Source organism: Vipera berus (genome assembly GCF_964194415.1).
Source record: "Vipera berus genome assembly, chromosome: 2".
In the NCBI taxonomy this organism is placed as follows: Eukaryota; Metazoa; Chordata; class Lepidosauria; order Squamata; family Viperidae; genus Vipera; species Vipera berus.
This window is the reverse complement of record NC_138203.1, coordinates 97,142,681-97,167,756: the sequence shown is the minus strand read 5'-3', so window position 1 is coordinate 97,167,756 and position 25,076 is coordinate 97,142,681. Positions and strand designations below refer to the sequence as shown.

At 39.2% G+C, this 25,076-nt stretch overlaps 2 protein-coding genes across 4 annotated transcripts in view; one reads left to right on the top strand and one right to left on the bottom strand.

The window, feature by feature from the left end:
* TMEM175 (transmembrane protein 175) overlaps nt 1–10,827 on the bottom strand; it is a 31,952-nt gene extending 21,125 nt beyond the window's left edge. The window contains exon 1 of the mRNA XM_081318767.1: nt 10,743–10,827. The gene's annotated coding sequence lies outside the window, so the exon portion shown is untranslated. The remainder of the gene's footprint in view (nt 1–10,742) is intronic.
* A 1,519-nt stretch (nt 10,828–12,346) lies between these two features.
* GAK (cyclin G associated kinase) overlaps nt 12,347–25,076 on the top strand; it is an 85,770-nt gene continuing 73,040 nt past the window's right edge. For all 3 annotated transcript variants that reach the window (XM_081317531.1, XM_081317530.1, XM_081317529.1), the window contains exon 1: nt 12,347–12,618. In XM_081317531.1, coding sequence (XP_081173657.1) covers nt 12,477–12,618 — 142 coding nt within the window. In that variant the 5' untranslated portion in view covers nt 12,347–12,476. The remainder of the gene's footprint in view (nt 12,619–25,076) is intronic.

Here is a 25,076-nt window from a genome sequence, read left to right as displayed (position 1 = left end):
TACAAGTCCACCACATGTGAAAATAGGTAGCTTCTAAACTACCACATCTCCAACATTTAGACTGTAAATTAGGATACATGTTGGACAACTTCTTGGGATCCAGATGCCATCTATAAAACATTTTCTGACCCAAATTATCTCCCAGGTGTCCAACGAAATTGGTTCCTGAATATTTTGTGCCCACTTTATCATACAGTCTTTAACCAGTTCCGTTTCCGAATCCAATTCAATTAAAGCATTATATATCCTCTTTATATGTGCACAATTTAAATCTCTAATTTGTTTTACTAAATTTTGATCTGTAATTGTGATGCCAACCTTTTGATCTGACTTCCACCTAGCTTTCAATTGGGTATATTGAAACCAAGAGTAACTTATGTTTTCTTGTCTTAACTCCTCTAATGATTTAAGTTGCCAATCATTCCCTTGCAATCTAAGTAGTTCCTTATAAGAAACCATATCCATACTCACTCCCATAGATACGCCCTCTATCGCGTGTCCAGGAATTCCCCAAATCGGTATTTTATAATTTAACTTATAATAATACTTTTTCCAGACACGCAATAAAGCACTTCTAAGAATATGGGATTTAAAAGCCCTGTCCACCTTCTTATCGTAAAGCAAATATGCATGCCATCCATATACCAAATCCCATCCCTCAAGATGAAGTATTCTCTTATTAGTTAAATTAAGCCAATTACTAACCCACGTCAAGGCAACCGCATCATAATACAATTTCAAATTCGGCGCCTTGAGTCCCCCTCTTTCCCTGGCATCTTGTAAAATCTTAAATTTAACTCTTGGTTTTTCCCCCGCCCAAATAAATTTATTAATACCCTTCTGCCATTGATCAAGGTTGGCATCCTTTTTCAATATAGGTATCATTTGAAACAAAAAGAGAAACTTTGGTAGAACATTCATTTTAACAACTGCAATTCTTCCCAGTAATGATAATTGTAATTTTTTCCAATTATTTAAGTCCCTTTGTACCTTCAACCATAGTGTTTCATAATTATTCTTATACAATTTTACATTTGAGGCTGCAATATATACTCCTAAATATTTAACCTTTTTCACTATTTCAAAACCTGTTAATTTAGATAACATATCCCTTTCACTCATAGATAAGTTCTTAGATAATATCTTAGTCTTATTACTATTCACCTTGAACCCAGAAACCTTACCATACTGAGTTATAATTTCCATCAAATCTATAACCGACTGTAACGGTTGGGATACTGTCACAACCAAGTCATCAGCAAAAGCTCTTAATCTATAATCATTCTGTTTTATTTTAATTCCCTTTATCATAGAGGACTCTTGAATTTTAATTAATAAAATCTCTAATGTTAAAACAAACAATAATGGTGATAGGGGGCATCCCTGTCTTGTACCTTTTTCAATTTTAAAAGTCTCTGTTAATCCCCCATTAACTATAATTTGTGCAGTTTGTTGTTGATATATAACTTTAATAGCATGTAGAAAACCTTCTCCAAAATTCATCTCCTCAACAACTCTCAATAAAAATTGCCAATTCAATTGGTCAAAGGCTTTCTCTGCATCCAAAAATATCAATGCTGCGGAGACTTGGTTGTTCTTATCCAAGTATTCAAGCAAGTTTACAATTTGTCTTACGTTATATTTCATATACCTCCCAGATATAAATCCCGATTGATCACTATGAATCATTTGTTTCAAAACTTGCATTAATCTATTAGCCAATACTTTAGCAAAAATCTTGTAATCTGTATTTAAAAGCGATATAGGTCTATAATTTTTAGGTTGAGTAAGGTCTTGATCCTCCTTTGGAATCAACGATACAAAAGCTGTCCTCCATGATGGAGGAACTACACCTCCAGTCTGAATTTCATTAAACAAAATCTTTAAGGGTTCAATCATTTCAGGCAACAACTTTTTATAGTAAATTGCTGTTAATCCATCTGTTCCCGGAGCCTTGCCCAATTTCAACTGTTTAATAGCTAAAGAAATTTCTTCTGATGTAATTGGGCAATTCATCTCAAGTTGTTGTTCTTTTGAAAGTCTTGGAAAATGAGCTCCCTGTAAATACTTGTCTATATCTAAAGCTTTTATATTTTCTTTAGAATATAATTTTGAGTAAAAATCTAAAAAACTCCTCTTAATCAAATTTTGTTGGTAGACTTCTTTTCCTTTATATTCTATTTTATCTATGGTACGTGATTTCTGTTTTTTCCTTAATTGATAAGCCAACCATCTACCAGGCTTATTAGCGTTACAAAAAGTATTGTGTTTGGCATAGCGCAAATTAGTTGCTACTTGATCAGCCAGTAGCATATTAAATTGTTCTTTCAATAAATGTATTGAGATCCTTAAATTATTATCCAATGGATTCAAAATAAACTTTTTCTCCTTAGTTTTAATCTCTTCCTCAATATCTAAACGTTTTTGCATTTGCTTACGCCTATAAGCATTATTCATATAAATCAAAACCCCTCTCATATAGGCTTTACTAGCATCCCAAACCATTTCCATCGAGGTACCTTTATGCATATTTGTAACAAAAAATTCTTTCATATGTTCTCTACATTTCTGCAAGAACAAGTCATTTGTAAATAAATTCTCATTCAGCCTCCAGGATCTTCTACTAGCATCTTCAGCAAAGAACTCCAACCAAACAGGAGTATGGTCAGACATTGTCCTAGGAAAAATCTTAAAATCTTACCTCACAACATTATCGTTTGGGGAAAAGTAGGCCTACAAACACTGTCTTGAGCTCTACTCTGAAAGGTGGATATTAATGTAATAAATAAGATTTTCTCTCAGTCAAACAGGAAACAGAATGAGAGCCCCAAACCATGTCACCTGAGAAATTAATGTACAGTATCTGAAAGTCTATTTGTGAAAAACTAGTTTACATATCCCTCTATCCCATTTTTTTTCTTTTCCTTTTCCTTGTGTCTCATCAAGAGATTGCAATGTCTGATGTATTCCAATGTAGTTAAGTTACACTGGCTAACTAAAGTGCACATTGACTGACTTGGAATTCCTGGTTCATTTTATAGCTCTGACTGATACTATCCAAATAAAAAAGTGAAAGAGTGAAGTGTGTCAGAATTCTATTAATTCTTTTTCTTCCAGCCTCCAAAATCACTTTAAGTGATGCTTGAAGCACATCAAGTTATCAGTATGATGATGCAATTTATCTGGAGGATATGACAAGCATTTTGTGAGTTAGGAAAAAGTATAGTCAAGGGCAAACAAACAGCTACTTGGTGCAAAACACTGAATCACAAATTACCGTAACTAGCCAAACATAATCTGCCCTAGTTTGTTAGATAAATTCAGTCTATAAATTTACAATTCAGTATATCATATCAGCTGAGAAAACTGAGTTAACTAAATAAACTGTGGTTCAATTAACCTTCAGCTTGTCCTGTAAACCTAATCAAAGTGTTTATATAATACACTAAGCCAAATTTTCTACATTTTGGTGTAGAATGTTGTGTCTATCAGGCTAATTTGTTGATTTGTTTTATTAAAATTATTTTGTGATAGTAGGGAAAAAACCTGAAGCAGTGTATCAAAAATTATATAACTATAATTTATTTTAACTTATATTTATATAATTTATATTTATACAATATATATAATAAAACAGTGAACACAGATTAAAACAAGGTAGTTTTACCTCTTGAAGTCTGTTGATTCTTATCTGGCTTCAGTTTGCTTCGACAGTTAGTAAATCAGATTCATGTGTATAAGTAACATGAAATAAACATGAAATAAACGTGCAGTGCTTTTGAAGAAATTTCTTCTGATTTCTTGTACCTGACATTATATAGTTAAATGGTTAAACAAAACACAGGCATTGGCTTGTTGTTGTTGTTAGTTGCGAAGTCGTGTCCGACCCATCGCGACCCTATGGACAATGTTCCTCCAGGCCTTCCTGTCCTCTACCATCTTCTGGAGTCCATCTAAGCTCACGCCTACTGCTTCAATAACTCCATCCAGCCACCTCATTCTCTGTCGTCCCCTTCTTCTCTTGCCCTCAATCTTTCCCAGCATTAGGCTCTTCTCCAGTGAGTCCTTCCTTCTCATTAGGTGGCCAAAGTATTTGAGTTTTAGCTTCAGGATCTGGCCTTCTAAAGAGCAGTCAGGGTTGATCTCCTCTAGGACTGACCGGTTTGATCGCCTTGCAGTCCAAGGAACTCGCAGGAGTCTTCTCCAGCACCATAGTTCAAAGGCTTCAATTCTTTGGCGCTCAGCCTTTCTTATGGTCCAGCTTTCACTGCCATACATTGCAACTGGGAAGACCATAGCCTTGACTATACGCACTTTTGTTGACAGGGTGATGTCTCTGCTTTTTAGTGTGCTGTCTAGATTTGCCATGGCTTTCCTCCCGAGGAGCAAGCGTCTTTTAATTTCTTGGCTACAGTCCCCATCTGCAGTGATCTTGGAGCCCAGGAAAATAAAATCTGTCACTACCTCCATTTCTTCCCCATCTATTTGCCAGGAATTGAGAGGGCCGGATGCCATGATCTTGGTTTTCTTAATGTTAAGTTTCAACCCAACTTTTGTACTCTCCTTCTTCACCTGCAACAAGAGGCTCTTTAGTTCTTCTTCACTTTCTGCCATTAGAGTGGTATCATCTGCATATCTTAGGTTGTTGATGTTTCTTCCGGCAATCTTAATTCCAACTTTTGATTCATCTAGCCCTGCCTTTCTCATGATGTGCTCTGCATATAAGTTAAATAGGCAAGGCGACAGTATACAGCCTTGCCGGACTCCTTTCTCAATTTTGAACCAATCAGTGGTTCCGTGTCCAGTTCTCACTGTTGCTTCTTGGCCCGCATATAGATTTCTCAAGAGACAAATAAGATGGTCTGGTATGCCCATCTCTTTAAGGACTTGCCAGAGTTTGTTATGATCCACACAATCAAAGGCTTTAGCATAGTCAATGAAGCAGAAGTAGATGTTTTTCTGGAACTCTCTAGCTTTCTCCATGATCCAGCGTATGTTAGCAATTTGATCTCTAGTTCCTCTGCCTCTTCGAAATCCTGCCTGTACTTCTGGTAGTTCTCGATCCACATACTGCTGGAGTCTAGCTTGTAGAATTTTAAGCATAACTTTACTAGCATGAGAAATGAGTGCAATGGTGCGATAGTTTGAACATTCTTTGGCACTGCCTTTCTTTGGAATTGGAATGTAAACTGATCTTTTCCAATCCTGTGGCCACTGTTGAGTTTTCCAAATTTGCTGGCAAATTGAGTGTAGCACTTTTACTGCATCGTCTTTTAAGAATTTGAATAGCTCAGCTGGAATACTGTCACCTCCACTAGCTTTGTTGTTGCTCAGCTTTTCTAAGGCCCACTTCACTTCACATTCTAGGATGTCTGGCTCGAGGTCAGTGACCACCTCATTGTGATTATCAGGGACGATAAGCTCATTCTTGTATAGTTCTTCTGTGTAATTTTGCCACCTCTTCTTAATCTCTTCTGCCTCTGTTAGGTCTCTGCCATTTTGGTCCTTTATCATGCCCATTTTTGCATTGAACGTTCCCTTCATTTCTCCAATTTTCTTGAAAAGATCTCTGGTCCTCCCTATTCTATTGTTTTCTTCTATTTCTTTGCACTGTTCATTTAAGAAGGCATTCTTATCTCTTCTAGCTATTCTCTGGAATTCTGCATTCAATTGGGCGTATCTTTCTTTTTCTCCCTTGCCTTTCGCTTCCCTCCTTTCCTCAGCTATTTGCAAAGCTTCCTCAGACAGCCATTTTGCTTTCTTGCATTTCTTTTTCTTTGAGATGGTTTTGGTTGCTACCTGTTGTACAATGTTGCGAACCTCTGTCCATAGTTCTTCAGGCACTCTGTCTATCAGATCTAATTCCTTAAATCTATTTGTCACCTCTACTGTATATTCAACAGGGATATGATTTAATTCATACCTGACTGGCCTAGCGCTTTTCCCTACTTTCTTTAATTTAAGCCTAAACTTTGCAACAAGAAGCTCATGGTCTGAGCCACAGTCAGCTCCTGGTCTTGTTTTTACTGACTGTATAGAGCTTCTCCATCTTTGGCTGCAGAGCAGATAGTCAATCTGATTTCTGTGTTGACCGTCTGGTGATGTCCATGTGTAAAGCCGTCTCTTGGGTTGTTGGAAAAGAGTGTTTGCTATGACCATTGTATTCTCTTGACAAAATTCTATCAGCCTGTGCCCTGCTTCATTTTGTACTCCAAGGCCAAACTTGCCTGTTATTCCGGTTATCTTTTGGCTTCCTACTTTAGCATTCCAATCCCCCATGATGATAAGGACATCATTTTTGGGTGTTAGTTCTATAAGGTGCTGTAGGGCTTCATAGAACCGGTCAATTTCATCCTCTTCAGCACCGGTGGTTGGGGCATAGACTTGGACTACTGTGATATTGAATGGTTTGCCTTGGATTCGAACTGAGATCATTCTGTCATTTTGAGGATTGTATCCCAGTATTGCTTTTCCTATTTTTTTATTGACTATGAAGGCTACTCCATTTCTACACTACCATGATCTCAGAAGAAATGGAGGCATTGGCTACCAAGCTGCAAATCACACCATTTTTTTTTATTGGACTGAACCATTATGGGTAGTTTCCCCGCACAATACTACTTTCAGAATATAAAACTGCTGAAGAGACTGGATTATACCCTCCTCTAGTTTCCTTTATATAGGACACACCTTATGGGAGATAAGTGAATATTTTAGTCACAGCATAAAATGATACTGTTCAGAACCTGTTTAACAATTTTAACTTTTTCTGTTAATATATTAACTGAGCATTCCCCATGACACTAAATTTTCTGTGTCATTTTTCTAAGGTGACAGGTACTGTATATGCCGGATACTATTTCCAAGAATGTCGGTGGATAAACAGCACGCTTTGTACCCACATCGACTATACAGTGAGTTGCCTAGGACTGTAATTTACTACTAACTTCACTGGATTAAATTACAAGACTTGCACTGTGTTTGTAACCTTGAAGCAGCAGTGGCATAAAATCAAGCAGGCTGTCTCCTCTGAGAGCGAGGAGATGATATAGAAGCCGAAGTCTAGGGGATAATTTAAGGTTTGATTTGGTATGACGATGGTCTGGAGGCCATTAAAGAGCGTTCATTTTCCAAAGCACATAACATGATATTAAAACTGCACTAACGAATTTGAGACTAAGCTGCATTGAATTCAGTGGGGTTTATATGTATGCAAACCTATATAGGATTCCACTGTAATTCTAACAGTTCAAAGGCATGACTTTATAATGTTAGAAGACTTTCTAAATTAACCCATCTACTAAAACTGATGTTGTCAACTTGATACCTTTATTACTATGTCATCATCCTGGGCAGCTTGCAATATGAATTTCTTAGAATTATAAAATAACAGAATTTGAAGTGGTCTTGCAGATCTTCTAGTCCAACCTCATGCTGAAGCAGGAGACCTTATACCATTCTGGACAAATGATTATCCAATTTCTTCTTGAAAATGTCAGTGATGTAGCATCCACAACTTCTGGAGGCATGTCACTCCACTGGTTAATCATTCTCACTATCAGAAATTTCTTAGTTCTAGTTGGGTCACTTTTAAAAATCTCCCATCCATTACTTCTTGGTCTGCTCTCAGGTGCTCTGGAGAATAGGTTGATCCCTTCTTCTCTGTGACAGCCCCTCAAATATTGGAAGACTGCTATTATGACACCCCTAGTTCTTCTCTCCACTAGACTAGACATACCCAGTTCCTACAACCATTCATCATATGATTTAGCCACCAGACCCCTTATCATCTTTGTTGCTCTTCTCTGCACTCTTTCTAGAGCTTTACAATCTTTTTTGTACTGTGACCAGAACTACCGGTAGATGCAGAATTCCAAGTGTGGTCTTACTTGTGCAGTATAAAGCCAGTTACTATTACTTTCTGTGACCTTGATGCAACCTAGGACTGTATTAGCTTTTTTGGCAACTGCAGCACACTGCTGGCTTACGCTTAAGTGGTTAGGGTTGTTTTAAATACATCCTTGTTGTGTTGGTTTTAGTGTTAATATTTGTTACTGAGATGCTATCAAATTCAAAGGCAATTTGATGGACTGATTTGTAATTATTCCACTTTTGGTTTTATACCATACTTGAGAAAGGTGCATTATTGTTATAATCATGTTACTTCTAGGATCTGAATATAGAAATGCAAAATTAGAGCAGCTGCATAGTGAAGCTGTTCCTGCTGCAGTGCTCCATAGATATAGATATGTATGTGTATGTATGTATGTATGTATGTATATATGTATGTTACATCTTAGACATGAAGCCAACTGGATGACTAGGAAGCAGGCCAGAACTAAACCACTTCCAAAATCCTTCCAGGTAAACTGCAGGATCTAGTCTAGGAGGAAGTCGGGAATCAACATTGACTAGAAGGAACCAATATATTGTTCTGTCCCACCCTACGTACATCCTTGTTACTTTACAAAGACAACCCCTCTTTTAACAGTAGGCTTGAAAAATAAACCCTTTTTGAGTTACAGACCTGATAATTGTCCCCCAAAACAAAAGCAACAGAACACTTTTCCAATGGAGACCTTGTCCAAAAGCAAAACAGCATGAGTCAAACAGGAAATAACTCACAGGCAAAACAAACAGACCATGATCTCTTGACACTGAAGTTCTTTGCAAACAGTTGTCTGCAGCAACCAGCCCTGCCCACACATTCCCTTTTTGTTAAGCAGCCCCTAAGGTGTGGCTTCTCACTGCTTTCTCCTTCTCCCCTGGATTCACCCCATTGCCTTCCTCTGTCCTACTCGTGTGACCTGTCAGCATTTATGAGCATCTCTGAGGTCTTCCAGCTGTGCTTCCTCCAAGTCCAAGCTCAGCTGGCTCTCAGCTTGAGCACGAGTGGAAGGACCAACCTCTTCATTAGTTTGTAAGTCCTGCAGCTCATCAGAGCCTCCCTCCAACACTGATGGCTCTCCAGGCCCCTCCTCCTCCTCCTCCTCTGATTCCCCAGACTCAATTAACGGAATCACAGGCTGGCACGGAATCACAACATATATATACAGATAGTCCTCAACTTACAACAGTTCATTTAGTGACTGTTCAAAGTTATAACAACACCGGGAAAAGTGAATTATGACCATTTTTCATGCTTACAATCATTGCAGCCTCTCCGTGGTCACGTGATCTAAATTCAGACGCTTGGCAACGTGCTTGTATTTATGACGGTTGCAGAGTGCCATCGTCACGTGATCATCTTTTGTGACTTTCTGACAGGCAAAGTCAATGGGGAAAGCAGATTCACTTAACAACTGTGGCATGGAAGCTTGTAAAATGGGGCAAAATTCACAACTCTCTTGCTTAGCAACAGAGATTTTGGCCTCAGTGGTGATTGTAAATTGAGGGCTTACCTGTATTGGCTTCATGCCTAAGGTGGGGCTAGAACTCACAGTCTCCTGATTTCTAGTCTGGTGCCTTAACCACTACACTAAACTGGATTTCCCTCTCATTTTACCATTCTATTGAATGTGGGGCACAGTGACGTTGTAGAGGAGGAAATCCTTCCTCTACTTTGTTCACATTGATTCCAATCTTCCTTGGTCCTGCATATATTGAGCCAGATTTGGAAAAGGTGAGAGACGTGGGAGCATGGGAAATGTCAGCTGATCAATTAGCTTCCTTAAGACCAGCATAGCAAGGCATCCTAAAGAATTGCTTAAAGCAGATTGCCTTTGGCTTGCGTTATGGCCACTTAAGATCTATTGGTTCAACAACAGTTTAAAGTTATGATGGCGCTGAAAAAGGGGGATTTTACAATGGGTCCTTGTAATTTGCATCTGTCACAGCATCCTGGTTGTTAAATAGTGGGTTCTTGGGTGCAGGAATGATGACGCGAGGCTGAGTACAGGATAACTCATACTTTTATTTCTTGCTGGAACTGTACTGAAGCAAGGGCTGCAACCAGCCGCAATATATAGTCTAGCCCCTAGGCAGCAGCCAATAGGTTTGAACCAACCATTGCCGCCTGGGGCTAGCCAATTGCAGGACAGGAGACAGTTAGTGTAACACAAGAGCCCAGTACATAACACTAGTGATCACATGATCATAATTTGGACCTTTAGCAAAGATCTTGCAATTCAGGTGTTGCCATATCCTGTTCTCAACGTGACTGTTGGTGACTGTTGTTTCCAACCTTCTCCGCTGGCTTTCAACAAGCAAACTCAGTAGGGAAGCAGGTCACAAACGGGTGATCTCATGATCCCGAGACTTGCAACTGTGTGGGATTCACCTAAGGACCTTCAACTGGGATTGCACAAAACAGAGCTGCTGCACCAGCCAAGCCTTACCTAATTTCCAGCTGACAATCTACACTCCTCCCTGAATTTAATAGCCCGAGTATAATCTGCCCGTTTTGCACTTAAATGTCATTACTAGTGCCTGCCACCGGGAAGCTTTCAATCTTCATCCTGTACTAAAAGTAAAACCACCTCCTAGCCCAGGGGTAGGCAACCTCGGCTCTTTTAGGACTCATGGACTTCAACTCCCAGAATTCCTGAGTCAGCTATGCTGACTCAGGAATTCTGGGAGTTGAAGTCCATGAGTCCTAAAAGAGCCGAGGTTGCCTACCCCTGTCCTAGCCAAACTTTATTTTAGTCTAGCGTGTTGGGCGAACTCAAGTTAACAGGCAGCAAAAGGAAAACAGACGAAAACTTCGAGTTCTTTCTGGCTTAAGTACTGTGCGTCCTATGTACAATGTACGTCGCGCCTGAGCCTCCGTCCTTTCGAAGAAACCAGGCCGCGAGGCAGGAATTGCAAGAGTTCTCCGCGTGCCGAAAGTCCTCGTGATGACGTCACAAGCGTCTAAGCAACTTCGCCGAAGCAGACTCGGGCGCGGTGAACATTCTGACCAGCAGGCAGGAGAGATAAGAACTGGCCCAGCACACCGGAAAGAGAGCGGGGCGGGGGAGGAGGAGGAGGAAGGCGTGGGTTAGAATATTGAGCAGGGCGGGTCAGAGCCCTTAGTGGGCGTGGCCCGATAGGAGGCATCTTTCGTGCTCCGTGGTTTCGCTAGGGGGCTTTTAAACGATTTTTATGAAAGGAATCGTTTCCTAGAGAAGACAACTGAAAATCCCGAAACTTTTTCCTACTTTGACAATTATATTATCTTCCTGTACTTTATGAGAGCAAAGACAGAACGCTTTTCACTTCGTGGTCTTTTTTTAACGCCCCCCCCCCCCCCACCTAGAATATAAAGATCAAGTGTTGTTTTTTATTTTTAATTAAATTATCATGAAAAGGAAAAAAAGTAAATATGTATGTGTATATGTATATATATGTGTATGTATGTGTATATATGTATATATATGTGTGTGTATATGTATATGTGTATATATATGTGTGTATATATATATATATATATATATATATATATATATGTAAATTGCTAACAAAGAATTAATAAATTAATTAGCAATTTACACAAATATATGAGCTGTCACCGGTGTGACTACTGCCTGTTCGATGGCCTTCAAGATAGGCTGAAACAGGAAATAAAGATTTGTCCCATGTTTGGGGCCTAGCAAGGTAATCTAAATAGTTAACAAGCATTTGACACACATATATATATATGTGTGTGTGTGTGTGTGTGTATATATGTGCATATATATATATATATGTGTATATATATATATGTGTGTATGTATATGTGTGTGTGTGTGTATATATGTCAAGGGTAAATCGGTATTATGGCCCTACAGTCCTGCCAAAGAGTGGCATAGACACAAGACAATGCTATACTGAGCTATACTGGACTAGGGCCCACTATTAAGCTTTCTCAAATTAAAAGGTGAGCGGAGATATAATACAATATATCTTTTAGAATCTATCTATCTATCTATCTATCTATCTATCTATCTATCTATCTATCTATCTATCTATCTATCTATCTATCTATCTATCTATCTATCTATATGCATAGTATACGCAGATATAAAGTAAAATCGATTTCTTGCTTCCGAGTCCAAATGCAATGCCCGTGCTAAAGAGCAAAGAGCAGCGGGACGTGTGCTGCTCCCTTTAAAATCTTGACTGTCGGAAGGGCCAAAGTCCAAGAACGACGTTGTCAAACACTGGCCGTTTTTGCTTTGACAGACGTTGCCCTTCGACTGAAAGCCAAGCGGGCTCCGGGGCAACTTTCGAGAAGGCACCGGACGTGCCGCCCGAACAGCCATTTCCCTCTCCACCTACCTCTTTGCGAAGGCCCGGCGGGAGGAGGCGGAGCGACACGAGAAAGTGGGCGGGGCCCCGGCTTCCTGCTCTGACGAACAACGTTGGCGGAAGTGGTTTCGGTGCGGGCTGGAGGAGCGGGCGAGCAGAGCGGCTGAGTTAGGGGTATAATTGGCGGCGGCAGGCGGAACCGGCCGGGCTCGGCCGGCGCTCTCCCACCCCCGGCCGGCGCTCGACCTCCCAGTCCCGGCGGAGCCGCCATGTCGCTCTTGCAGTCGGCGCTGGAGTTCTTGGCCGGGCCCGGCTCCTTAGGGGCCGCCAGCCGAGACCAAAACGATTTCGTGGGGCAGGTGGTGGAGATGGGCGAGATGAAGCTGCGGATCAAGAAGGTCATCGCCGAAGGTGTGTGGGGCAGGAGTGGGGCGTAGGAGGGCTGGGAAGCGCTTCGAGTCCCCGGATCGTGGGAACGTCGTGAACCGGTGGTCAGGCGGCTCTCACCTTCTTCCTCCTTCCCTCTCCAATCTTTTTTTTTTCCCTTGCCTTTTTCCGCCTTCTGCCTTTTCCATTTCAGTGCCAGGAAACATACCATAAGGCATCCCGATGAGCCAGGATGCTAATCAGCCAATATAAGAAAAAAATCAGTATTATTTTTACCCCACTTTCCATTTTTATTACTTTATTATGATTCACTTTTCATACCAAATAAATCCCTATGGCATGGTATAGAAATGGAAAAGAAAAAAGACCTCGATTGGGGAAGGTCTTAAAATTTGTCAAGAGACCTTGGGAAGAAAAGGAAGACGGAAGAACGGTCTTTAAGGGTGTAGCAAGACCAGCAGCAGCCTTGTGTGACAAGTGTGACATTTATGGGAGGGAGGGAGTCTTCCTGGCAGAGACACATACCAGTGTGTTAAATTTTCCTTAAGCTGTGGTTAAAGGGAAGGAGCAGGAATAAATAAAATAACAAATAGTCTTTATCTGATACTGATTTGGTGTTAAGGTATTGTGGTTTGGCAGATATGAGTGACCTTTTTTTTCATTTAGGATTTTTCACATTCCATTGTTGGGAAGATGTTATTGCTTTCCATAGCTATCTGAAGAGTTGTCAGTTTTATGCATTTGATTTTTATGCATTTGATCCTTTTAAGATCAGTTCAAGGTCTAAAATTTAACAAACAGAAATGTTGCTATGTCTCACAGTGCTGCCTGGACATATTTACAGTAATGTTTCTGAAAAGAGATTTCCTCATTTCTCCCCATGAAATAAGTATAATAAAGAAGAATCAACCCAGAAGTGGGGGTCATAGCAGATGGAGCATTTACAAGATGCTAGAAGTTTTGGCATGCAAGAGTTTACATATATATTTACATCTGTATGGCTATTTAACAAGATATTTGTTTCCAGAGGACTAACATTCAGAATCATCTCAAACATATATTACTGGTGAACTGGGCATGATATTGTGTAACATGTTGTGGTTTCTAAACATATATACATGTGTTACATGAGTAATACTGACAAATGATCAGCTATGTATTTTCCCAAACTGTGATAGGGGCGAATGTAACATTTGTACTTGTATTTTGTCCATCGTTGAATTCATGTTACCACAGAGTATTGCGCTGTTGTTTCTAGATTTGTTGGGAATAATTATGAATCTACTTAGTAGAGATTTTGTAACAGTTTTAATTCTTCCACTTTAACCTCTATCTTTATCTCTGTCTAGCTGGTCTGTATGTTGTACATCTTACAAATGTAATATTTGGTTTCAAGAAATACTGCTTTTTGCTGAATATTTTGTGTGTGTGTGTATGTGTGTATATATATATATATATATATGTGTGTGTGTGTGGCTGTGTATATATATATATATATATGTATGTATGTATATATATGTATGTATGTATGTATATGTGTATGTATATGCATGTATGTATATGTGTGTGTATATATATAGTTTTTTCCCCTTCTCCTCCCTCCCCTGTCTTTTGGGGAAAGTGACACTCATGATTCTTTATGCTGTTAACTGTCTACTATTCAAAAGCTGCCATCAAAGGCTAAAATATTCTTTGGTCTACTCTACAGGATAAGATTCAAAGGCTTAACCTGTGCTATTAGTGTTACTGTTCATTTGAGGATAGATTTACTAGATTTGTGAAGCTTTTTCTGTGAAAGTATATTGTTTCATGTGGCCAAAATCCTTAAGCAGAAAGTTAATGGAGTTTGGTGAAGTTAACTATTAAATATATTGAAAGGGAAGGTGCCTTGGTGACTCATATGTCCAGTTCTGATTTCTTCCTTCCATCCCTCAATGGATATGTTGTTTCACTCCAGTTATGCAACCTACTGAGCAAGTCTCACTGAACATTTTAAGGTAGTGTGTGTGGGATATGCATCCATAAATTATTTGAAGATACGGACAATATTTATGAAATATGCTGTGCTGCAGGGCTTAATTAATAAAGATAGACTTTGAAAATCCTCTGTTGATAAAAGATACGGTCCCTGCCCAGGGCTAAAGTGAAAGAGAATAAAGTTGAATGGTGTCAATATTCTGTTTTTACACTGAGTATTTATTTTGGTGAGGTCTTCAGCTTTCAAGCATTCTTTTCCTCAGAATTACTATTTTTTTCAACCACCATGCTTTTAAAACTAAAATATTTTTATTTTTAATTGCCATTGTATACATTTGTAGGGCATTAGAAAATGCATAGTCACTGGAGAGGTGAGTCTTACGAAACAGGGATGCTATTGGACCCGCATGATTTGCCTATTCCAGGCAGTAAATAAGACAGCAAACGATCATATTGTTTCAGAATCCAGGTCTTAGAGCTGAAATGCACACCCATCTAGGTTTTATCTGAAATATGTTGGTCGATAGCTTTGTTCAATTGTGCTTTGTCCCGCATCAACTAACCCATAAGGTGATTCATTGGTTTTTGCTTAGCATATTGTATGTACCAAGTTACTGTGATTTGTGAAACATGGTTTATGGGTTTGTTTCAGATATTTATCTGAATTCAACTACTGTTAAGTAAACCACATATAAGTATAATATGTGATCTCAGCTAGGACATGTTCATATCTTGAATGTTATATATTTCAAAATGAAATGAATTTTAGCCATGAAAAATATAGCAGAACTGGCTGCATATATTTGTGTAATTCTGAAAGCAGTACAAAGAAGTTTGCATTAATGGGCTTAGATCTTTATGCCTTAATACAAAAGCTCCTTTGATTTATTTTCTTTATTGGTAGAGTACACTGTTATTTGGTAGAGTGGTCTGTTTTCATCAGGATACTAATTTACTGTTTAAATGCTCTCCCATGTAGGAGTTTTGTTTTTGAAAATGATAATTGTTACTGAATTTTACAGATATAAAAAATTAAGGAAAAAATAAAATAGTTTCCTACAAACTAAAATAAAAGGAAAAAAAAGTGCAGAGGGAAAAAATAAAAAGGAAGAAAAAAGATAAATATATAACTAGCTGAATACTGTCCAAATCATTCTTGTGTTTTACCGTTTGTGTGTCCATTTTAGTTATGAAGATATCAACTGGTTTCATTTGTATATCCAGTGTAACATCTTTTTCCATATTCTTATAGCTTGTCATTTTTAAATCCACATCCACCATTCATTTATCCTCTTCTATCAAATCTTTTAAACCCATTTTATAGTGGCATGCAATCTTAAAAGTAATCTCTGATTGCATTGCTCCCAAATATCCTTAAATGTTTCCCAAATTTAAATATTTTTCTCCCTTCTATACTAGTGGTTCTCTTCTCTTTTAATTATAATTTTTCATTCTTTTTGGTTCCTTCTCTAGTCCTATGCTTTTCTCTAATCCAGAATGTTTTCCCATGGGAATATTTCTTATACTTAATTTCTAAATGCTCACATATTTTTAAATTAAATTTCAAACAACACACAAGGAAGTTTGTTTTGTAATTTATTTCAAAATGTAATTTCAAAACCATCCCACCTCTTTGTAACATTTCCCAATCAGTGTTCTAATCACCCTTTTGCTTTTTTACTCTATAATAATATTTTTTTAAAAAAATCCTTCAACTTGTATAAAAATTATTTTGTTTAAAGATTCGTTCACCTGGTGTAATGAAACTTTGACTTTTTGACAATTCTTACTATCCAAAAAGCTGTCAAGCAATTTCGAGAAGCGATTAAGAAAAAAAAAACACGTACGCAAACCCAGTGTAGTTTTGAAGATACCAAACTGTGGCTCGAGCAAAAATGGCTTTTCCTCAGCTTGCAGAGCTCTAAAACTCACCAGAGACTGCTGTCTTTTAGTCTCCTTGTGAGGACCCACTGTACGGAGTGCATGTGGACACTCCCAGATCCTCTCCTTTATCCGGGGAGGAATTCCAAGGAGCTGATCTGTTTGCCAGCTCCTTGTCCTGTCACAGTGATAAGCTCTGTTCTCAGCAGAGCCATCTTCAGTCACCATTGCTTCCTCAGAAGTCCTATGTAGGAATTTCCTGCTTCCAGTATTCCAGGATAGGGGAAAGATTAATCCTCCTCTGATGGATTTAAAACAATAAGGAAGCTTCTTATTTGAAGCTTCATATTGAATAGTACATACTGTATTGAATAGTAATGTTTAATCATGTTTTACAATTGATTGATTGATGGATTGATTATATGCTGTCAAGTTGATGCCAATTCTTGGCAACCACCGAGACAGATTTTCTCCGTGATGATCTGTTCCTAATCCTGTATTTCAGGTCTTCCAACAAGTTTAATGTTTAATGAATAAAAAAAATAGTTGGCTGGGGTGTACACTAAACCTTTGCCATTATTTACAAACCGCAATGCATATGGAGGCACAACATACTAAAACAAAATTAAACCACATTAACATGATGTATGAATGAACATAAGGCAAATATTGTTCCTACAGGTGCTACTGTATGGCACTGTAATATTCATTTATCTGGTTATATTTCAACATGTGGATTGATTGAGTAGTAGTGAGTTATGTGTAAAAATTAAATGTAAATGTTAATGACAAATTTTGAAGACAGTAAATAAAAATTAGGTGTGGTGGAACAATGTAACCTCCTATAGTCTTGTTTTAGACACTGTTGCTCTAATGGTATCATCAATCCACTTGAAAAATGCTTTTTTGTGTGTACAGAAACAAGCCACAGATTATACAAAAATGTTTTAATTTTTAAAAGAATGCTGCCTTCGACTTCTGTAACGTATGAAAAATTTACTCCTCAATTTGAGTGTTAGTATTATGAATTGGATTATACTTTAGAGGACTGTACATTTAATTTTACACATTTTTAAAATACATGGAGGTATACCAGAAGTGTATCATTTTTTTTCTCCTACAGCTTTAGGATGCTCGTGACCATTCGGTTTTGCTTGACTTGGAAATTTGAGGGACAAAATATAATAAAAAACCCGTCAAAAAGTCAAGAAAGACTAAGCCAAACCTAAATGAATTACTTCTTGTAGCACTGTGTAATATGAACCAATCTATCGTAAAACTATAATGAGTTTGTTTTAGCTCAGCATGTTGTGTGAAATCATATGTTACATTTTGTTAATCATAGTTATGGCTTGTTAACTGTGTTATGAATTCAATGAATGCAGATACACTACCTCTTACACTTTTATTAATAGCTGCTATGGGGTTTGTGCATTTTCTTTCCAGCAAATTGTCACAATTTGGGATTTCCCTTGGGTTATGACAAAAAATTAGCTGTAGATATGGTTTGCAAATCAGCCTTTAACCCTAATCCTTGCAAGTAATGGATAACCATAACCTCTATTAAGGCTAATAGATATAGAACTTATACGAATGATAGAGAAATATTATGGTTTGCATTACATCTGTAGTAGGCATAATTATATGCTTTGACATACTACTTTTCTGAAAATTATTTATAAAGAAACCGTAATTCATTGGGAAAACAATAATTGAGACACTAATATGAATTAAGATAGATAGATAGAAATGCTACCCTTACGATTTATAAAGTTCTTCCAAAGTGGTAAATTGCGAGGGATGGGGGTGGTGTGTTTATCCCAGGAAACCTTAAAACTTTCACAATTTTAAGAGAGAGAGGTATTAAATTGGCTGATAGAGTTTTTAAAAAATAATATATCTTAAGATTTTAAGGACGATTTCTATGCTAATGTACAGAGGCTCAGCATGCAGAGGATGTAACACTGATTATTAAGATGTGTCAGGAGCACCAATTAATGCCTTAATGATAGGGTATTTCAGTTTTATGGTGATGACTTGCAGTGCTTCAAGAATTACAGTGGACGGACAGAAAAAAATAATAGCACCGCATGTAAACATGGAAGTCATGTTTACATATCATATTGGAGTCGTGGCTAGGGGGGCATTTGCCCAGATTCGCCTGGTACGCCAGTTGCGCCCCTTTCTGGACCGAGACGCCCTACGTACAGTCGCTCATGCACGCGTTACCTCCCATATAGATTACTGCAATGCTCTCTACATGGGGCTGCCCTTAAAGACCACCCGGAGGCTTCAGCTGGTGCAGAGTGCGGCTGCACGGGTAGTGATGGGAGCAACCCGATACTCCCATATTACACCCCTCCTGCGTGAGCTGCATTGGTTACCAGTTGCCCTCCGGGTGAGATTTAAGGTGCTGGTACTTACCTTTAAAGCCCTACATGGCTTAGGCCCGGGATACTTGCAGGACCGTCTGCTGCCGGGAATGAATTCCCATCGCCCAGTGCGCTCACACAGAGAGGGCCTCCTCAGGGTGCCGTCGGCTAGACAATGTCGGCTAGCGACCCCCAGGGGGAGGGCCTTCTCTGTGGGAGCGCCAGCCCTGTGGAACCAACTCCCACTTGAGCTCCGGATGGCCCCGGATCTCCAGTCCTTTCGCCGCGGCCTCAAAACACTCCTTTTCCACCTGGCTGACCTGGACTGACAGGGATTTTAATTATGTTTTTAATTTTTTAACCCTAATTTTTAATTTATTTTAATTTTAATTTTAATTTATTGTACAGAGGCCTTTAATTTTAATTTTATCTTAACTTCTGTATTTATTGTATGTTATTGTTGTTAGCCGCCCTGAGTCCTTCGGGAGATAGGGCGGCATATAAGTCCCAATAATAAATAAATAAATAAGTGTCTTCTATAACTGAGTCTGGCATTTGGAATCTGGCTGTAAGCAGAAATTCTGGGTTGCTGTCAATAAGTTCAGACATGTACGTTGTCAGATAACTGGCTGGTCTCTTAAAGAATTCACGACTTTATGAGAGGTACATATCTCTAGGGTATAAATTCCTGTTTCTTCAAAAGAGTTGGAAAAACCTTCAGATTCTGCCTAAATGTGATTGAAGTCTGTAATATACTGTAGCCACCTTCTATCTAGAAAGAATAGCCCAAATGCAACTGGATATTTTCAACTCCCCCCCCCCAACATTTTTTTTTACTTTTAAGCTAGCATATTGTCCTTTTGAACCAACAGAGGGGAAGACGTTGTGCTAAATCAGGGGTCTTCAAACTTGGCAACTTTAAGACTTGTGGACTTCAACTCCCAGAATTCCTCAGCCAGCTGGTTGAAGTCCACAAGTCATAAAAGGGCCAAGTTGGAAGACCCCTGGTGCTAAATGGTTTCCAAACAAATGGAATCTTTCTCTTGCTGGGGTTCAGTTTTAGCTTGTTTATGTCATCCAGCGTCTTCCATTCTTCAATCGCTAGGCAAGGAACTTCTGTGCACCTCTAGCCTACTCTGGGATAGAACATACATGGAATATCGTATGCATATAATTGTAAAAAGGTAAACATCAATGTTTCCATGTCAGTTGTGTCCGTGTCTGAGCCTGGGATACAGTGCTCATCTCCGTTTCTTGGCCAAGGGAGCCTGGGTTGTCTGAAGACATGTACCGTATTCCAAATCCACATATAACAACAACTTGTACAGTAGTGGCCAAAATTGTGGAAACCTTTTGGGAATAGTGTACATTTGAGGTTTGATGGCTAATAACACCACCTTTTTTGGAGTAGTACCATAAAAGTATATATCAATGGAAAGATAATTTAACCAAGAATGTAATGCAACAAAGTTTGTTCAATTATCTGTATTCTATGAAAAGTTATGGCCAAATAACCAGAAAAAGGAAGCACAACTTGCTTAGGTTGAAATCAGGTAGCTTTCCTTCATCTGATTGTAGCCAATAAGTGTTTAGAGAGCCAATCAGGTGTCATCTTGTTTTGGCAATGAGCCAATCAGATCACAGTAGGATTCAGTTATTGATGTCATGTATTGAAGCTGAGAAGCGGAAATTTGTCAGTATGTTATGTGATCGCTATATCAAGTTGGTTGGGTTTTCTTGTGTTTTTTCATTTAGTGAGTTGTAAAACGTAATAAAATTAAAGTAATGTTGCAAGGAGTTGACTGGTCACCCAGAAAGTGATATAAAATAGTATTATTAAGTGAACAAGGCTACAGTTATAAAGAAATTAGAAGAAAAATTGGTGGAAACTTAACCAAAGGTGGCATTTCTAAGTTTCTGAAGAGCTATAAGAAGATTCAGTCACCACAAAACCACACTGGTAAAGGCAGGAAAAGGTGCACAACAGCAAGTGATGATAGAAGAATTAAGAGACTGTGCCTACGTAACAGAAGAAAATCATCTGGGTGTATACAAGATGAAATGGCGCAATGCAATGTGAAGTTGAGTGCAAGGATTGTTTGGCGCTGGCTGCTGGCTGCCACTTTTATCTCTCAAACAAAGGTTGAAAAGACTAAACTGGGCTAAAACCCATATTACCTGGACAGAGGAACAATGGGATGGTGTTACTTGGAGTGATGAGACCAAGATCTCCCTGTTTGGTAGTGATGGCATAAAACAGTAAGGAGAAGAATCGGAGAAGATTTGCATCCTGATTGCATTACATGTACGGTGAAATGCCCAGGCAGTGTTATGATCTGGGGTTGTATTACGTCAAAAGGTGTGAGCAGAATTTGTGTGATTAATGGGAATATAAATGGCCAAAAATACATTAATGAAATACTTGAGCCCAAACTGAAGCCTTCCACACATGATCTTTTCCAAGACAATGAAGCATTTATATTTCAACAGGATTCAGCTCCATGTCATGTTGCTGCTATGTGCAAAAAGTGGTTTCAGGATAATCATATATCACTGCTGGAATGGCCTGGGAATAGCCCAGACCTTAACCCAATTGAAAATCTATGAAGCTGACTAAAGAAACTTGTTAGTCAGAAGCGACTCAGCAATAAAACCAAGTTAATAGAAGCAATCATTCAATCTTGGTTTCACATTATAACAGCTGCAGAACTAAAGGACTGGGAAGACGTTGTAAGGCCATAATTCATGGTAAAGGTTACCCAACAGTATTAACTGACATGGTGATAATTTTTGTATATCTCGTATTTTCTATGGTGATAATTTTTGTATATCTTGTATTTTCTATGGTGATAATTTTTGTGTATCTCATTTTTTCTACGTGTTTCACTTTACTTCTTTATAATATTCTACCAAGGTAGTAAGCGCAAACAAATACATGGACTTTACTATTCTTGTTGCCGTAGTATTGGCCTGAAGATGAGTTCATGCTTCTGTTTAGGGAAACTTATTGTCTTCTCCTCTATTTGGTGCTATAGGCATCGCTTCATCTTCTGGGATCAACAACCAAGGAGAGACAACTCCAAAGAATTTACGTTCAATGCTGTTCGTGAATTCCAGAGGTCTCTGAGATGCATGGTTGAACTCTTGCAATATAACTGGAAAATCCCTAGAACTTTGGAAAACAGTCAGATCCACAAGGTGGCTGAGACAACTAGTCTGCTGAGCCCCCTCCCCTTCCTCCCTTTTGTAGAGATCACAGGTGCCAGTCATTTGCATGACGGTGAGCTAACCATAATAAAGAATAGTGTGGATTTGTTAGCTGCACAGGGCAGGCCCATGGATGCTGTGAATTCCTGAGCCTTCCCAATTTTCACTTCACTTCCTCAGAATTGAAGCTCCCCAGTAGCCTTCTCCCAGAGAACATTTACCACTATGCCTGTGACAAAGTCTAGGAATTCGGGAAGGGCTACTGTTAGATGGCAGGATGGGTGATACACCAGCACAGTCTTCTTCAAACACTGACATTCCCAACCAGGTCATCTTGGGAACACAGCCCAGGGTTATAGTCAAAGCCCATCAGGGCCGTTATGCCCCACCTCCACCTTTGAAGTCACAGCAGCTGAAAGCCAAATTGGACAGAGCAACACCTCACTCCTGCTCAACTAGTTCTGTCAATCATTCATGCATGCAAGGTTCACTCGTTCGTTCCCAATGAGGTCATGAAAATAATACGGTCTTATTGCTTAGTGGTTTGGTATTCACCAGTAGCCAACCTGTAGCTAAGAGTACCGCAGTCTGGGGTTCAAACTGTAAAATGGAGGCATTTGGCACCGGCACCATTTTACTGGTTGCGGCTCTCTGTTAACAATCAGGTCAAAGTCTCAGTTGTTTTCATCTCGCTTTCCTCCTCCTCCTCCTCCTCCTCCTCCTCCTCCTCCTCCTCCTCCTCCTCCATGGAATTCCAAGCTCTCCTTAAGGTTCCTTCTAGCCAACTTGCCAAGGAGCAACCTTATTCCCCCTCAGCCCAGTAATGCCAGCTTTCAGTGAAGCAACCATTTGATCAATGGCTACTCCGGCCAGCTCATCCATCTCCCTAATGGTGCGCATTCACCAACTTATTTAATCACCTCCACCAGCCATAAGCTGATGCCTTCCTAGCCTTAGTCGCCCTTTGTTGGGTATTCTGTTCACTCCTCAGACATTAGACAACGCCAATTGAATACAGGTAGACCTCGACTTACAACAGTTCATTTAGTGACTGTTCAAACTTACAACGGCACTGGAAAAAAAGTGACTTATGACCTTTTTTCACACTTAATGACCGTTGCAGCATTCCCATGGTCACCTGATCAAAATTCAGACGCTTGGCAACTGACTCATATTTATGACGGTTGCAGTGTCCCGGGGTCATGTGATCATCTTTTGCAACTTTTTCACAAGCAAAGTCAATGGGGAAGCCAGGTTCATTTAACAACCGTGTTACTAATTTAACAACTGTCGTAAAATGGGGCAAAACACTTAACAAAGTTTTCACTTAGTAACATAGATACTTGGCTCAATTGTGGTCATAAATTGAGGACTACCTGTAATCACCATCTGATTCTAGGTGAATCCTTGAGTATGATCACCGTGGTCAGTGCTACATGATGCAGTGGCTGTCATCATCTTATGCAGTGAGTTTCCTATATTAACAATGCTGTTTGTAAAACAGTATTTGCTGCTGCCAAACATCATGTTGTATTAAATTGATTAACCCAAATTCCAGTGCATGGGAGGTGTGCAATCATTGGAGAAAGGAATTACAATCAAAGAACACTGCATGAGCCTGTAGAGCTGGCGTGATCTATATTCTGTGTCTTTTCTGCCTTAATGATACGTTTTATATTTTTGAACACACCATTATTATTCTTTCTAAGCGTTCTTGCAATACGTAAGCTGCCATTCTGTCTCACTGCGGTAGTCCCAAGCAATCTTCCTGTGCATTTGCCCTTATCATGGCTTCCCAGAGACCTGACTTTTGAAAAGTATTACCTTGAAATAGCAGAAATATACCTGCGTCTTGGAATTTGCTTTGTTCTGTTAGATAAAGAATCTGAGCATAAATAAGAAATGTTATTTTAGCTGCCTTACTTTAAAGTTCCAAGTATCTCCGTGTTCTGTAGGTTAAGCTTGTTGTTGTTGTTGTTGTTAGCTGCGAAGTTGTGTCCGACCCATCGCGACCCTATGGACAACGTTCCTCCAGGCCTTCCTGTACCATCTTCTGGAGTCCATTTGAGCTCACGCCTACTGCTTCTTAGCCTACTACAAAATATTGACATTTGAAGTGCCTTTTAATTATGAAGAATAATGCAGTGTTCCTAGAAGTAATTCACTTGTAAATAATAATAATAATAATAATAATAATAATAATAATAATAATAATAATAATAATAAATAATAATAATAATAAACAACCTTTATTGTCAAAGTAAAACATGTGTACATTGAGATTAGCTGAGCCTCCCCCCGTGCTCTCTCCCCCCAACACACAGTGACAACAAACCCTCCATCCCACCACACTATGTGAACCAACTACACCACACACCGGCCTCCCAAGTCAATTCTGCATAAGATTATGTCCCATTTAAAAGCCTAACAGCCCACGGATAAAAGCTATTTTTCAGCCTGTTGGTACGGCTGGCTATATTCCTATATCTCCTACCGGATGGTAGGAGAGTAAAGAGATACCGTCCAGGGTGTGAGTCATCCCTGAGAATCTTCCTCACTCTTCCAAGGCAACGAGCCCTGGCGATGTCATCCAGTGGTATCAGGGAATAGCCCACAATGTCTTGTGCTGTGCTCACTACCCTCTGTAATACTTTCCTGTCCGCGGCTGTCAGACCAGCATACCAAACCACAATACCATACGAGAGGACGCTCTCTATAGTAGACCAGTAAAAGAGGGTCATTAGCTTTTGTTCTACCCTGTTCTTCCGCAAGACCCTAAGAAAGTGAAGCCTCTGTTGGGCCTTTCTAGCCACCTGGGTTGTGTTAACTTTCCAGGTCAGATCTTCACAGAGGTAGACTCCCAGAAATTTAAAGGAGGAAACTCTCTCTACACAGTCCTCCCCGATGTAAAGTGGGGCAGGTTTTTGCTGCAAAATAAGACTTCATTTAGTTACTAAATGGCATATATTACCTGCTCACAGTATCTTAAAGTAGCTTTCCTACAGTTATATTAAACTACAGTAGACTTTATCAGCAGCAAGCTAT